The sequence below is a fragment of the Plectropomus leopardus genome, chromosome 1, assembly GCF_026936395.1.
Source record: "Plectropomus leopardus strain MGB_pleo_1.0 chromosome 1, ASM2693639v1, whole genome shotgun sequence".
NCBI classification, from domain to species: Eukaryota; Metazoa; Chordata; class Actinopteri; order Perciformes; family Serranidae; genus Plectropomus; species Plectropomus leopardus.
The window spans coordinates 36,637,546-36,651,337 of record NC_142176.1 but is presented as its reverse complement, the minus strand read 5'-3'; the positions used below and the strand labels follow the sequence as shown (position 1 = coordinate 36,651,337).

General features: G+C 37.0%; 2 protein-coding genes across 3 annotated transcripts in view; both read left to right on the top strand.

Moving 5' to 3' along the window:
- abcc12 (ATP binding cassette subfamily C member 12) overlaps positions 1-9,510 on the top strand; it is a 31,407-nt gene extending 21,897 nt beyond the window's left edge. Inside the window, exons 21-32 of the mRNA XM_042484208.2 lie at positions 69-172; positions 1,147-1,326; positions 1,469-1,695; positions 1,959-2,096; positions 3,593-3,782; positions 3,889-3,978; positions 4,196-4,385; positions 5,182-5,341; positions 5,454-5,532; positions 6,513-6,626; positions 7,237-7,401; positions 7,483-9,510. Of these exons, the coding sequence (XP_042340142.2) occupies positions 69-172; positions 1,147-1,326; positions 1,469-1,695; positions 1,959-2,096; positions 3,593-3,782; positions 3,889-3,978; positions 4,196-4,385; positions 5,182-5,341; positions 5,454-5,532; positions 6,513-6,626; positions 7,237-7,401; positions 7,483-7,575 (1,730 nt within the window). The 3' untranslated portion in view covers positions 7,576-9,510. The remainder of the gene's footprint in view (positions 1-68; positions 173-1,146; positions 1,327-1,468; positions 1,696-1,958; positions 2,097-3,592; positions 3,783-3,888; positions 3,979-4,195; positions 4,386-5,181; positions 5,342-5,453; positions 5,533-6,512; positions 6,627-7,236; positions 7,402-7,482) is intronic.
- Positions 9,511-11,820: 2,310 nt separating this feature from the next.
- The window catches only part of LOC121941399 (myocyte-specific enhancer factor 2A-like), a 55,011-nt gene continuing 53,039 nt past the window's right edge, over positions 11,821-13,792 (top strand). The window contains exon 1 of one of the 2 annotated variants that reach the window (XM_088080852.1): positions 11,821-11,978. The gene's annotated coding sequence lies outside the window, so the exon portion shown is untranslated. The remainder of the gene's footprint in view (positions 11,979-13,792) is intronic. The other variant, XM_088080846.1, reaches the window with a different exon arrangement.

Sequence of the window (13,792 nt, the reverse complement as noted above, 5' to 3'; positions counted from 1 at the left end):
ACACACACAACACACAACACATACACGTCAGCATGATTCTCTGGTGTTTGATGTGACTGCTACTGCAGGCTACGTTGTCTGCTTCCTCGTGATCCTGAACATCATCCTGATGATTGGATCCACAGCCTTCAGCAACTGGTGGCTCAGCTACTGGCTTGGGCAGGGGGATGGGGTGAGAACCTATAACACACACACACACACACACACACACACACACACACACACACACACACACACACACTAATGCATAAAGCCATGGTTGAAATATGATTGTGATTTCATATGTGATGTCATCTATAACATTAGCCATCTTACCATTCCAACAAACAGTGCTGCCAGCTCATTTCCAGTAAAAGTAGTTAGCATTATTGCCAAATGTCGCCAGATGATGTCATATGCTCATTTGGCAATGTCATGGCGCTTTCAGAGAGGCATTAAAACTATTGTTATAAATCAATTCAATAGAAAAATCCTAAATCTTAACATTTTATGTAAATATACACTCATTCTGAATATGATGCCCGCAACATGTTCCAAAAAAGTTGCGACAGAAGCTTATTTACATCTGTTTTATGTCACCTTTCCTTTTAACAACACTCATTGTTGCAGTTTTAAAAGTGTTGTTTTTTTCCCCATTTTTGCTTGATATATAACACGTACACATGGTTGAGTAGTCACATGGACAACCAAACCACAACCACAAGGGTTGCCTTAAAATTTTAAGTTGACTGAATATGAGAAAACAAGTTGAAGGAATTTTGTAATGATTCAACTTGTCTAGCATCCTGGACACTAGCCTTTAAGTTAAAACAAATGGTTTCTTTTTACAGTGTAGTGACTGGTTTGTAAAATCTAAAACCACTTCCCCGTGGAATTCAGTTTGAGTGGATGCAAACTCAGACCGAGGGTGGAGCTATAGTGTAATAAGTCGACATTTCTGTCTGATATCAGGCAAATAACACTTGGAAACACTCGATCTACAACTATAAATTGACTGATTGCACATAAGCAGCACTCATATATGATGAATTTCTGCACTATATGGTGACAATATTAACAGTAGTATAAAAAATATGTTGTGTTGATAAATTATCTCTCTGACCCTGCTCTCCACCAGCATAATATTTCTTCTTTTTTTTTCCCTAGTCCAATAAGACAAATGCAGACAAGGGCGACATCTCACAAAATCCACAGCTGCATTTCTACCAAACAATTTATGGAGTGATGGTGGTTGTCATGTTGGGTCTTGCCCTCATTAAATGCTTTCTCTACACTTGGGTCACCTTGAATGCCTCCTGCAAACTTCATAACACCATGTTCAAGAAGGTACTGTTGAATGGCTGATTGCCCAAGCCACTTATACACCAGCAATCTGACATGTTTTCTCATCATAAGTCAGTCGAGTGTTTAAAAAGGATAACCTCTTTCATGCTAAAAGAATGAAGATTTGTTTGTTTTCCTTTCTCAGATTATCGCTAGTCCTATGAGTTTCTTTGACACGACGCCAACAGGCCGTATTCTCAATCGCTTCTCCAAAGATCAAGAGGAGGTGGACACTGTACTCCCCCTCCACATGGACCCTTTCTTGCAGTTTTCTCTGCTGGTCACCTTCACCATTATCACCGTCTCGGCTGTCTTCCCTGCCTTGCTGGCAGCTGTGGCTGTTATGGGAGCTATGTTCACCCTCATTCTCTTGTGAGTAGACACCAGTTATGTCTTAACACAATGAAATTTTCACAGGGACTGTTGGAAAATCAGATCCTAGCAATTCATGATCTGGTAACTGCTGTTTGCACCTTTAGTGAATTAGTAAGTTAGTAACATAGTAACAAATTAGTAACATTCATGCAAGATTTAGATTTTCACAGGAGTTTTTGCATATCTTAAAAGCAGGTGCATGAATAGATGGTAAAGAGTTATTTAAGGTATTCTGTGCTGTGATTGTGATTCCTCTGCAGTATATTCCAGAGGAGTATCCGTCAGATGAAGAGGATGGAGAACATTAGCCGCTCTCCCTGCATCTCACTCACCACCTCTACCCTGCAGGGCCTCAGCACCATCCATGCCTACAACATAAGAGACAACCACATAAAATTGTAAGTTACCACTGTTCCTCAACAAGAAATACTTTATATTTTTGCATTTTTTACAACAGCCGTGGCTAGAGGTATTGTGTTTTCAGATTGTCTGTCCATCCCATTCTCTTGAACGTGATATTTCAATAATGCCTTTAGGGACTTTCCTTTAATTTTGCACAAACATCCACTTGGACTCAAGGATGAATTGATTTGATTTTAGTGGTCAAAGTTCATGGTCACTGTGACCTTGCGTCTATTCCATTCTCACAAATGCAAAATCTCTGGATCACCTTGAGGGAGTTTCCTTAAATTTGGCACAAACGTCCACCTGGACTTAGGGATGAACTTATTACAATTTGGTGGTTGAAAGTCAAGTTGGCCACACAACACACCTTTTTGGCCATAACTCAAGAATTAATGCGCTAATTATGACAAAATGTCACACAAAGAGAGGGAACATTCTCTTGGACTCCAGGATGAACTGATTAGATTTAAGTGGTAAAAAGTTAGTGTCACTGTGACCTTGTGTTGATCTAATTCTCTTGAACTCAGTATCTCAAGAAAATCGGTAATCTCATCAAACCTAATTATAGCAAAACTTCACATTATGTCTAGTGGGATAAAATGATGGAGTGATGACATTTTATATCCAAGTGGTCAAAGGTCAACTTCACTGTGACATCATTATGTTCTGTAAAAACATTTTTCTGTTTTCATTATTCAACCCCAGGTATAAAGGTGTAACTCAGGTATAAAGGGGAGACACTTTGTCAGATACTCAATAGGTGACAGTAATCTTGGGTGCCAATCATGAAACTGTGGTAATTGTAGAGATTTTCTGTGCTGCAGGGTTGGAAATCTATATTTGAAGCATTTTCAACTGACATAGCTACGCATGAGTCTGAACAGATATATGTAAACAGTAATTTAAAAAAACTTTTTATTTATACATTTTTGGACAGACAGAAATGGACTGATAACAACAGATGTAGGAAGTACACTTAAAAAAAAAAATAAAATTTTACCCAGCGAACCACATCCTGTGTCCCTCACGACCCCTTCCAACCATTCTCTCCTGCTTCCCACCAACATCCCACCCTGTCGAAATCTCCCCCGATCACTTGAACATGATCAAAGTACATGCACACGTGAATATATATGTGAAATGACTTAAATTGAAATCAAGACATTAAATGAATTACTTCTGTAAATAATAACGATAATAATAATAATAATAACAATAATAATAATAATAATAATAATAATAATAATATTCATTTTAAAAGTTTTTTAAAAAATGTTTTAAACGGGGGGTTGGGGGCTCTGTAATTTGACTGGTTGACATAGTCCAACCACGGGTTAATTCTTGTTTGCTGAGCTTTCAGGCTTGCTGAATGTATGCTCTGTTTCAACTCTTTAGTCACAGTATTTGATCCTGGTGTGCATGTAAATACTGTTTTAATGATCTTTGGTGGTATGTTGAAAGCCTTGGCATGTCTTTTATCATGTTGCAGGTTCAAGTCACTGAATGACATCAACTCCAACCACTATTTACTGTTTGCCTGTGGGACACGTTGGCTCTCCTTCTGGCTGGACTTCATGGCTGCAACCATGACCTTGTTGGTGTCACTGTTTGTGGTGCTCAGCAGTAATGACGTCATCAGTTCATCTTTGAAGGGCTTGGCCATGTCTTACACCATACAGGTAAATGTGGACAGCAAATTAATGAACATTTGGTTTATTTTTGTAAAGGAACGTTGCCAGCAACTGCAACATGTGTGTTAACGGACTGTGTTTGTGTGTTGTTTAGCTGACAAATATGCTTCAGTACGTAGTGAGGCAGGCGACGGAGGTGGAGGCTAGATTTAACTCGGTGGAGCGGCTGCAGGAGTACATCACGGTAAGACGTCCCTGCCGCAGTAAAATCCTGTTTATACACAGATTATCCAGCTGCTACAATTAATCCATTCATCTGTTCTGGTCCTCTTAAAACTGCCCATTAAACCACTCAAGAAGAGCCCTTATTAAAGCTATTTGTGCCTCTGCTATGCAGTTAATAATCATCAGACACACCTCCTAACCCCTCCTTCAAAGTTATTCTTACTTATTGTGAACAGGGTTGTAAGCCGGAGGCCCCCAGACACATAAAGGAGGCTAAAGTCCCAGAGGACTGGCCAAAGAGTGGAACCATCACCTTCCAGGACTATCAGATGAGGTACAGAGAGAACACACCCATTGTCCTCAACGGGCTCAGTTTCTTCATCCGAGCTGGAGAGAAGCTGGGCATCGTGGGAAGGACGGGCTCTGGTAAGACCTCCTGTAGTTTTTAGATATAACTTTTTTTTTTTTTTTTTTTTTAACTGACTCACGCATAACTTTATGTATTTGAGTATGTCACATTTTAAAGTAAACATAATGCAGTGCAGTTAACCATGAAACCTATAGTCTATGTTGATCAACAGCATCTACAATTAAAATCTAGAATTTATATATTATACTTTAAATATGCAATCAGGTAGGTGCAATAATTCCTTATATTAATGTCCTAACTGCAATATTTGTTAGAATATTTCAACCACAGCATTCCTCTGTGCAATTATTCAAATGTGCAGAATTCTTCCAACTCTTGAATGTAGGCTATATTTAACATGTGACACATATTGTATATACTCTTATTGTTATTCTTACTTATGTATATCTCTGTTGTTTGTTGTAGAATTGCGCACACACTTATTTTTTGATACTTTGAACTTACATACACATTTTATACATTGCATTGTAGCATAACACACAGTTTTATATTTTACACACTTTACACACTAAGCACATTATCCATAATATAATTTAAATATTCACATATAAGTGGTAATTGTCTATTATTATTTTTATTTACTTTCGCTTGTTCTTTCTTGCAATAATTCTCTATGTTGACATCAAGAAAAGTATTACTGATTCTGATTCTGATTCTGATTCTAAATCTAGATTTGTAAACGAAAGAATTTAATTGTATCAATGTAATTTTTTTATGCCACGGCTGTGGACTGTTGAGGGACACCATACCGCTGTTTGGGTTACTATTCTTAGGTACTCTTTGTGTCTGTAGGGAAGTCCTCTTTAGGCGTGGCTCTGTACAGGTTGGTGGAGCCCGCCGCAGGAACCATCCTGATAGATGGTGTGGACATTATGGAGATCGGTCTGCAGGATCTGCGCAGCAAATTGTCCATTATCCCCCAGGACCCTGTGCTATTTATTGGCACAATCAGGTAATTATAGTTAACCACTAACTTCACAGAGCTTCATGATAACACACACTAATCTTACTGTGCTGATTTTCTCACTGTTTTATTAACTGTAATTATGCATTTTTGCCTGCAGATACAACTTAGACCCCTTTAATAATTACAAAGATGAGGAGATCTGGGCGGCGCTGGAGAAAACCTACATGAAGGACTCAGTATGTTCGCTGTGCAATATGAATCAAAGCACATTAACAGTTTTATTTTAGTGTTTGGTCATTTATTCAGTGCCAGCATACAACTTTTTTTCTTGGTGTATACGTTTACATAGATGCTTTTCTCCAGATTTTTATCATCTGACTACAGTCACTTAAGCACAATGCTTAGAGACACAATACCAAGTGTATGTGATGCATATCTGGAATTGCAATGTTATCTGAAACTCTTTACTGGGAGTGTTAGCAGTGGTCCTGGTCGTAGCAGCTGTCTCTTTGGTGAAGTGTTGTGGTCGAACCCTTATTTTCACATATTAACTGTGGTAAGAGTGGAGGAAGTATTCAGATTTATTTAAGTACAATTTGCAATGCCACGCTGTAAAAATACTCCATCACAAGTAAATAGTCCTGCATGTAAGATAATAAGAGATAATAAGAGTAGAGAACTGTTATCAGCTTAATGTACCTAATGCATCAAAGTAAGTGCATTAGTAATGCATTAAAGTACTCAGAGCAGAAAAATGCACTTTGTGAGTGTTAAACAATTATATTATTAAATTATAGAATCAGGAACAGTGCATCTTATTCTATCAGCTCATCATACACTGTGGAAAGTGATGAGTGATGCAAAGTTGCATAAATGAAGCTGGAAAGTAATGAGTAAAGTACAAATACTTCAAAGTTTTATGAAAAGGTAGGTTTGGTATTTTTCAACCTGGATCCTATTTTCTCATTTTTTGTGTCAAACTGACCAGTGGAGACAACAGTTTTTGAAATCAGTCCAGTATTAAATGAGTCCGTTCATGAGACAACTGGACATATGCACACTGTCAAACACAAAAAGAAAGTGCATAAGTATTTTTCTCAAAATTTCAGAACGATTGCTTGACTTTTTGATCTCTGTCACTTTAGGTTACTCTGAGTAAAGTAATCACAGTCATCAAAGTTGTACTGTAAGTATTGTTTGTTTTTTTCTTTTCCAGATTTCCAGGCTAGAGGGGAAACTACAGGCACCAGTGCTGGAGAATGGAGAAAATTTCTCTGTAGGAGAAAGGCAACTCATGTGTATGGCCCGAGCACTACTCCGCAACTCCAAGGTTTCTGCCTCTTCTGATTTATTTTTATTTCCACAACAATTTTATTGCTGCTGACCAGCCATTGGATTACTACTGCCCCATACACCAATCAAACTCACCCTTAGGGCCTGTTTTAATATTGCACACACTGGTATAGCTCTGCACCCAAAATGCGCTTTTGGAAAAATCAAGCTTTAAAAAAAGATATATTTATGTTATGTTCTACTTTTATTGTGTTATTTAGCGTGTGTTTTTTTTTTGTTTTTGTTTTTTTTTATCAAAATCAACCTTAATTTTAAACATCAAATATTCATTGATCTTCAGAATTTTCACCCTTTATATACCAGGTTTTTGTCATGATGCCACTATGTCTTCAGATGAAATATATATATATATATATAAATTTCAATATTCTACGTGCAATGTAGTTTTTTCTTTTTTTTCTTTTTTTTAGTCACAGCCTGGGATATGTTAGTGATTTGCTGCAACATTGATTGTGACAGTGTACCTAGTTGAAATAGCTTGTATTTTCTCCATATGCCTAATATGGTAAAAATTACGTCATTGATGGAGAATAGTTTTCCAGCCAATCTCTTTGTCTCTGCTTACTGTCCTTTCTGTTGTCCAACAGATCATTATTTTGGACGAGGCAACAGCATCCATCGATGCAGAGACAGACGCCCTGATCCAGAACACCATCAAAGAAGCGTTCGAGGACTGCACCATGCTCACCATTGCCCATCGGATTAACACTGTGATGGATGCGGATCGTATTCTGGTCATGGACAACGGAGAGGTAACAAACAAACACAAATACACAAAGATAACATTTGTCTGATCATAAGCCTAGACTTACAGTAAGCATTATGTCCACCAGGTGGCAGAGTTAGACCATCCAGATGTGCTGAGGGAAAGACCGGACTCTCTGTTCTCCTCACTACTGATTGCATCAAATACTGTGAACACATGAACCACCTGAGACACCACTGCGCCAAGGCACAGTGAAACTGTAAGATAACACAGTGAAAACCTCTTAAAGTGATGTGCTCTGTCTGAGTCAAACTGATCATTATAAACTTATGATAATTGAAGCATTTTTTTATTTCTCATACACATCACTATAATAGAATTGACATTTGTATATTTGTTACATGATTGTGAGGAACAGACTAAGTTTTTCTGCTGCATTCTGTTGGCTCATCTTTGGCAGTTTGTCATGAGCTTTCAGGAGAATACATTTTTCATTGAAAATCATTGTCATGATTTTCATGTACACACAGCACCAGCCTGATGTGGTCAGCTGGTAGCAGATGGGTTACTGTTAGGCAAAGTATCATAAAAGTAAAGTAAACAAGGAAAAAAAAAAGAAAAAAAAAAAAGAATTCCACATGTGGTCATGTATGAAAAGACCTAAAATGAACACTATTTTCAGAATACTTGATTACTGAGTGAATTATTTAAACAGCATTTTTTATGATTCTGTCCAGAGCTTTTTGAAAAATGTACACATAACACTTCTTTTTTTTATGCACATTAAAAGTTAGATTTCTCTCAAATTTTGGTTGCAAAATTGTTAAAATCCCTATAATCCCGAAGTAAGCACTTCTCCTTTCCAAGATAATCCATTCACCTGCATATGGCATATTAGGATGCTGATTAAACAGCATCATCAGTATGAATGTGTGCTTTGGGATGGTCACAGTAAAAGGCCACTCTTAAATGTACAGTTTGGTTGCACAACACAATGACACAGATGTTGTAAGGTTCAAGAGATCATGTCATCGGCATGCTGACTGACTGGAATGTCCACCAGAGCTGCTGCTCATGACCTAAATGTTTATTTCTCTTTAACTGTCTCCAATGTTGTTTCTGTTCATTTGGCAGTACATCCAACCAGCCTCATGATCCCATACCCAATGTAACCATACCAGTCTAGGACCTCCATCCAGTGTCTTTACACGTAACATTGTCTGAGACCAGTCACCCAAACTGCTGATGCAAGAAATGGTTTGCGCAACCAAAAAATGTCTGCACAATCAGAAACAGTCTCAGTGAAGCTCATCTTGACACTTGTCGTTGACCGACAGCAGTTTGTTATCCTAACTAGCTTGTTTGGTTATGAGGCTAGTTGTGAGTACTGCCAAATATAGGGAAACAACATTTGTACATATGGTTAAGGTTATGGACAGCAGCTCTGGTTGACATTCCCGCAGTCAGCATTCCAATAGCACACACCCTCAAAACTTGCAACATCTGCAGCACTGTGTTGTGTGATCAAACTGCACATATCAGAGCAGCCTTTCATTGTGACCATCATAAGACACACCAGTGTAGAAATGATGCTGTTAAATCAGTAACTTGATATGCCACACCTGTCAGGTGGATGGATTAACATGGAAAAGGAGAAATTCTTGCTAATACCGGTTACAACAAATTTGCAACCAAATTTTGAAAGAAATGTATCTATGGAATGTATGAAAAAAGTCTTGGGCCTTTAACTTGAAACTGTAAAAAATAGAAGCAAAAACTAAAGTGTTGGGTGTAAGTTTTTGTTCAGTGTAAGCAGTCGATTACTGTAACCCTGATCTTTCTAAGCAGTTTAAACCTCAAGCATTTTGTTTTTCATCTGTCAAACTGTGTAAATAGTTTTGTATTTATCTTGCCTATCTGCTGAAAAAAAGTATAGACAATGTTTTTTAGGAGTGGATATGAATGTATTTTTTAAAACCTATTATTTATTGATGCAGCACATTTTGTAACAACTATTGCATTTTATCCCCTCAAAGACCTGTATATAGAATATGTACTGTAGCTCATGAACATAAAGTGACTGCAGACAAATAGATAATGTTGCTGCTGGCAAAGAGTGAAAATAAATCATAGAAATTTTTACATTTCAAAAAAACTGTCTGTTTTTTTTTCTTTTTTTTGCAATCAATGCAAAATCAATTCCTCCTCATCTCCTTTAATTTGCATTTAAAAGTGTTAAAGCATATCATTAGCTTTTTATGTAATAATTAGAGCTTACTGCTTCTTGCTCATTTCCACAAACTATTTCTGACCTACCTATTGCGTATATAATTGACCCAACATCCACTATCCTCTTCAGCGAAACCTTTAGGAAAAGCGTAATGAAGCGGATATAATGCTCTATAGTTTAAGAGCAGTGGATTTACTTGAGAATCAGTTGATAGAGAAAGTTTGCCACTACAGTTGTGGCTCTTTTAAAAGAGCATTTCACACACATTAAATCCTGCCTGTGTCTTATGAGGAAGAGGGTACTCTGCTGTTAAATCCTGTTAAGGCATGACATTCCTTTCAGCTGTGGTTATTGGGTTTTAGAGGCGAGGTCTCGTCCCCTGCCTGCTCTTTCAATCCCTCCTTTATCTCTCCGCTCTCCATCCTCTCACCTTTCACTCATGATGAAAACCATAGAGATACACAATACATACATATTAAGATATTTATAATCTTTATACTTGCAGATATATATATAGGATACCACACTTAAAAAAAAACCATTTTAAGAGCAAATCTAATGAGTACTTCACATTTAAGCCTCTTTCTTGTCGCACAGACATCCAGTTTGGGGTGGGGGGGGGTCATAGACACAAACAAAAAGTCATAAAACACAATATAATGACATTCACTGTTTGATGTATTAGCAAGAAATGGCATTCAAGCCTTTGAAATGAGCAAAAAAGAAAAAAAGTTGATTCATCCACTTCTCTGATAGCTCCTGATTCCTTTCGCCTGCTGTTTCTATCCACTGCTGCAGTTGTCATCTGACTCAAGGACACATGATGGCACCAGAGTGTGTTTTTTCCCCTCGATGGGCCAATGATGGAATGACTAGAAAATTAGTTTAGCGAAAGCTTGAAGGACAATACATCTATTCCCCATCTCGATTTTTTTCATCAAAATGTCCTTGCCAAAGTAAATTTTCCAACCCAACAACTTACTTTTTTTCAAGTGCCAAAATGCCTGAAGTATTTTCAATGATAAACATTTGACAACTCTACATAGTATAGAGCAATCTATAAATCAATACAATTACTTTTTACCATTTGCTACAAAAAAACATCACAAGATAAGACTGTGTTTGGTATTTATTACACAAAATGAAGAAATAAGAAAAAAAGAATCCCTGCAACCTTGACTACCTCATTAGCAAAGTGGGAGTACAAATAAGTTCATCATCATAAATTACAAAGCGATGACATATTTTTGTAAGTTTGAATACTATTTTTGAAACAAGTATTGTATTCTCAACAGACGTGCCTGAGAATATTTGTAGATCTTGAGCTTATTTGAATATTTATTTATAAATATTTATTTATCTAGCACTGACAAAGTTGTGTGATGTTGTATGTTGACTGTCATCGTAAGTAGTGATACTGAGATTGCTGAATCTGGGCTATGCGGCACTTCTTCTGCCACTAGACGGCAATACCTGTGACCAATCACACCTGAAGCACTTTTTGAACGTACTAAGGGTTTTTTTCCTTAAGTCTAAATTCTTGCTTGTGTTGTACGTCGCTTTGGATAAAAGCGTCTGCTAAATGAAATTGTAGAATTGTAGAATTGTAGAATATATATATATATATATATATATATATATATATATATATATATATATATAAAACATCAATTAATAGCCTGGGTTTTGGCCACAAAATTTGGAGTGTCAAACACTGAAACACCTCCATTCTGATGTTTTTTTTTAAAAGCAAATTTGTGCTTTTTTCACGCCAGTTCATGGTGTAAATGTCTGCCTCTGCTACTTTTAGGTTTTTATTGGGTGGAACATTTATCTACGCCGAGTCCTATGCTCCGAGCAAATCTTAGTTGGTTCAGAAACATGAACTCGTGGCCTTTCAGTCACAAGCTTTCTTCTTCTCCCCCCAGGCCAGGGCTAAATAAAAGATCAATGGATCAGTTATTACTTTGGGCTTATTTGGGTTGACACTGTGCTGTGTGGTTTTATGTAATCACAGTTTATAGTGTCCTTATTAGGCCTACAATGAGCTACATTGTGTGAGAAGTTTTATCTGAATCAGAGTTGAGCTACTCCAACAGCCAAACTCAAAACATAAAGCATTATTTATAGAATATCTGAAACACGTGCACACAATTTCTAAAAAAAACAAAACAAACACTCATAGGCTCATACCTCATACCATAGACTTCAATAATAACTCATGCCCATACTGTAGGATGACACAAACACGACGTAGCTGCGCGCACTCTGGTGGGAGGAGCTAACCCTCGCGCTGCTCTGAGTTTGTCAGTTTCCTAAATATAGCGGACGAGGGTCTGTAGGCGCTGTAGTCACTTTGATAAGAAAAGAGGCAACACAGAAGCGAACAAAAGGTAAGTCTGCTTCCTTTAAATGTTCGAAAGTGTGTTTACAGTCTGTCTGCTGTAGAGACTGAGAGGGAGCGGAGACAAACTGCTGTGTAATGTTGCGATATTCTCGTTAACATTGTGTAACTTGGTCCGTTACACTGTTTTTTTCCAAAACAAGCTAAAATATTAATAGTAAATGCTCTGTAAAACCGAATGTCCGTTTATTTTCAGTAACCGTGTGACGGTTATAAGTTGTTTTTGTTGTGATTTTGGGGCTGAGTGTCATTTCATGTGACTTCAGGTCGACCACTGAATATGTTGTGATAAGACGAAGTGTCCCGGTGGAAAGCCTTATAAAACTTTGATTTACTTTGCTTCATTTCTTATTTGGATACGTCTACTTGTAAGTTACTACACCCTGTCACACTAAGTGTAGTGGACCCTGCTGTTAAAAAAAAGTGTGGTATGTCTGAAAGGGATACCTGCTATTGAAGCACAAGGAGCTAATATCTAAAAGTACGTTATATTTCAACAGCACAGTCCTATTGGAAGTCTGTACAGTAATGTTTCAGTACCATTACAGTGACTCCATAGCATAGATACATGAAGGTAGCCTTAGTCTTAGGTATTGGTCCACCAAAACTTTAATGTTACACTCACAGCGAAACTCTAAGCACTGCAATGCAATTTTAAGAGTTTTATTATGCTATGTAGGCCTACCTTTAAAAAAGAACAGCCACACTGTATGTCCCAAAGACTAGACACCCTGTATTAAATCACTAACTGAAGCAAAATGATATGGGAAAGTAACACCACAAACATCAGCTTTACAAACATCACAGAGGGAATCTGAGGTGGACTTGTAGTAATTTGCTTTTTGTAAAAAGACAGTTGTTTTGTCAGAGCTGATGTCATTTTGTTTATAAATGACAGTATCAACATTTGGTAAAGTGTCTATCCTTATATTAAACTTAAATGCTGAAAGGGTACTATGGTGCTATATTTTTCTTCTGGTCCATAATGGCCATAGAGAGATCCCTTCCCAAAATGATTTCCATTTAAGTGACAAAATTGACAGCCTTAGTTTTGTTTAGATATAGATTCTTAAGTTCAACTAAAGATAATATGATGTGCCAGCAGCCAGACTTTAAGAAGGGATCTCTTTGTGGCAGGAGGACCCATTACAGAATCCAGTAATGCTTTCAAAGTGCGTATGGGCGTGTGATTGCTTCAAGACAGCATTTGAAAAATGTAAATCTACTGTCCCACCCAGTTTTAAAACAAACTGCACTGATGTTTGTCAGTGTTGCTCTGACAGAAATATGAAAATTCAAGACTTACCATTTAACTAAAAAGGGAAGTATTCATTTTTTATGAGTAAAAATCAAATATTCACTCTTATGTCCTGTAGAGCTGGATATGGAGAAAATCAAATATCACAGTGTTTTTGGCCAAATAGCTCGACATCAACATTGTGACGACATTGTGGGGCTGACTATTGTTTCTTTTACAAAATATTTTCACAATGACATTTTTGATAAATAATCATCATTAATAGATATAATGACAAAGTGGATAAAGGCAAATAATAGAACAGCTAGAACAGTCTGGTTAGTTCAGAAAACGACATCACTTTGCTGTAATTTAACCTTTAGAACCAAGAAAAGAGAAAACATAGACCATATAAAATCCAAAATCTAATATATCAAATATCTTATATATATATATATATATAACATATCTTATCTGATGCCATAATATCGATATAATATCAACAATTGCCCCGACATAATGACACATAAATGCAACAGCAATGTCAAACAAGTGTTTGGAAAATT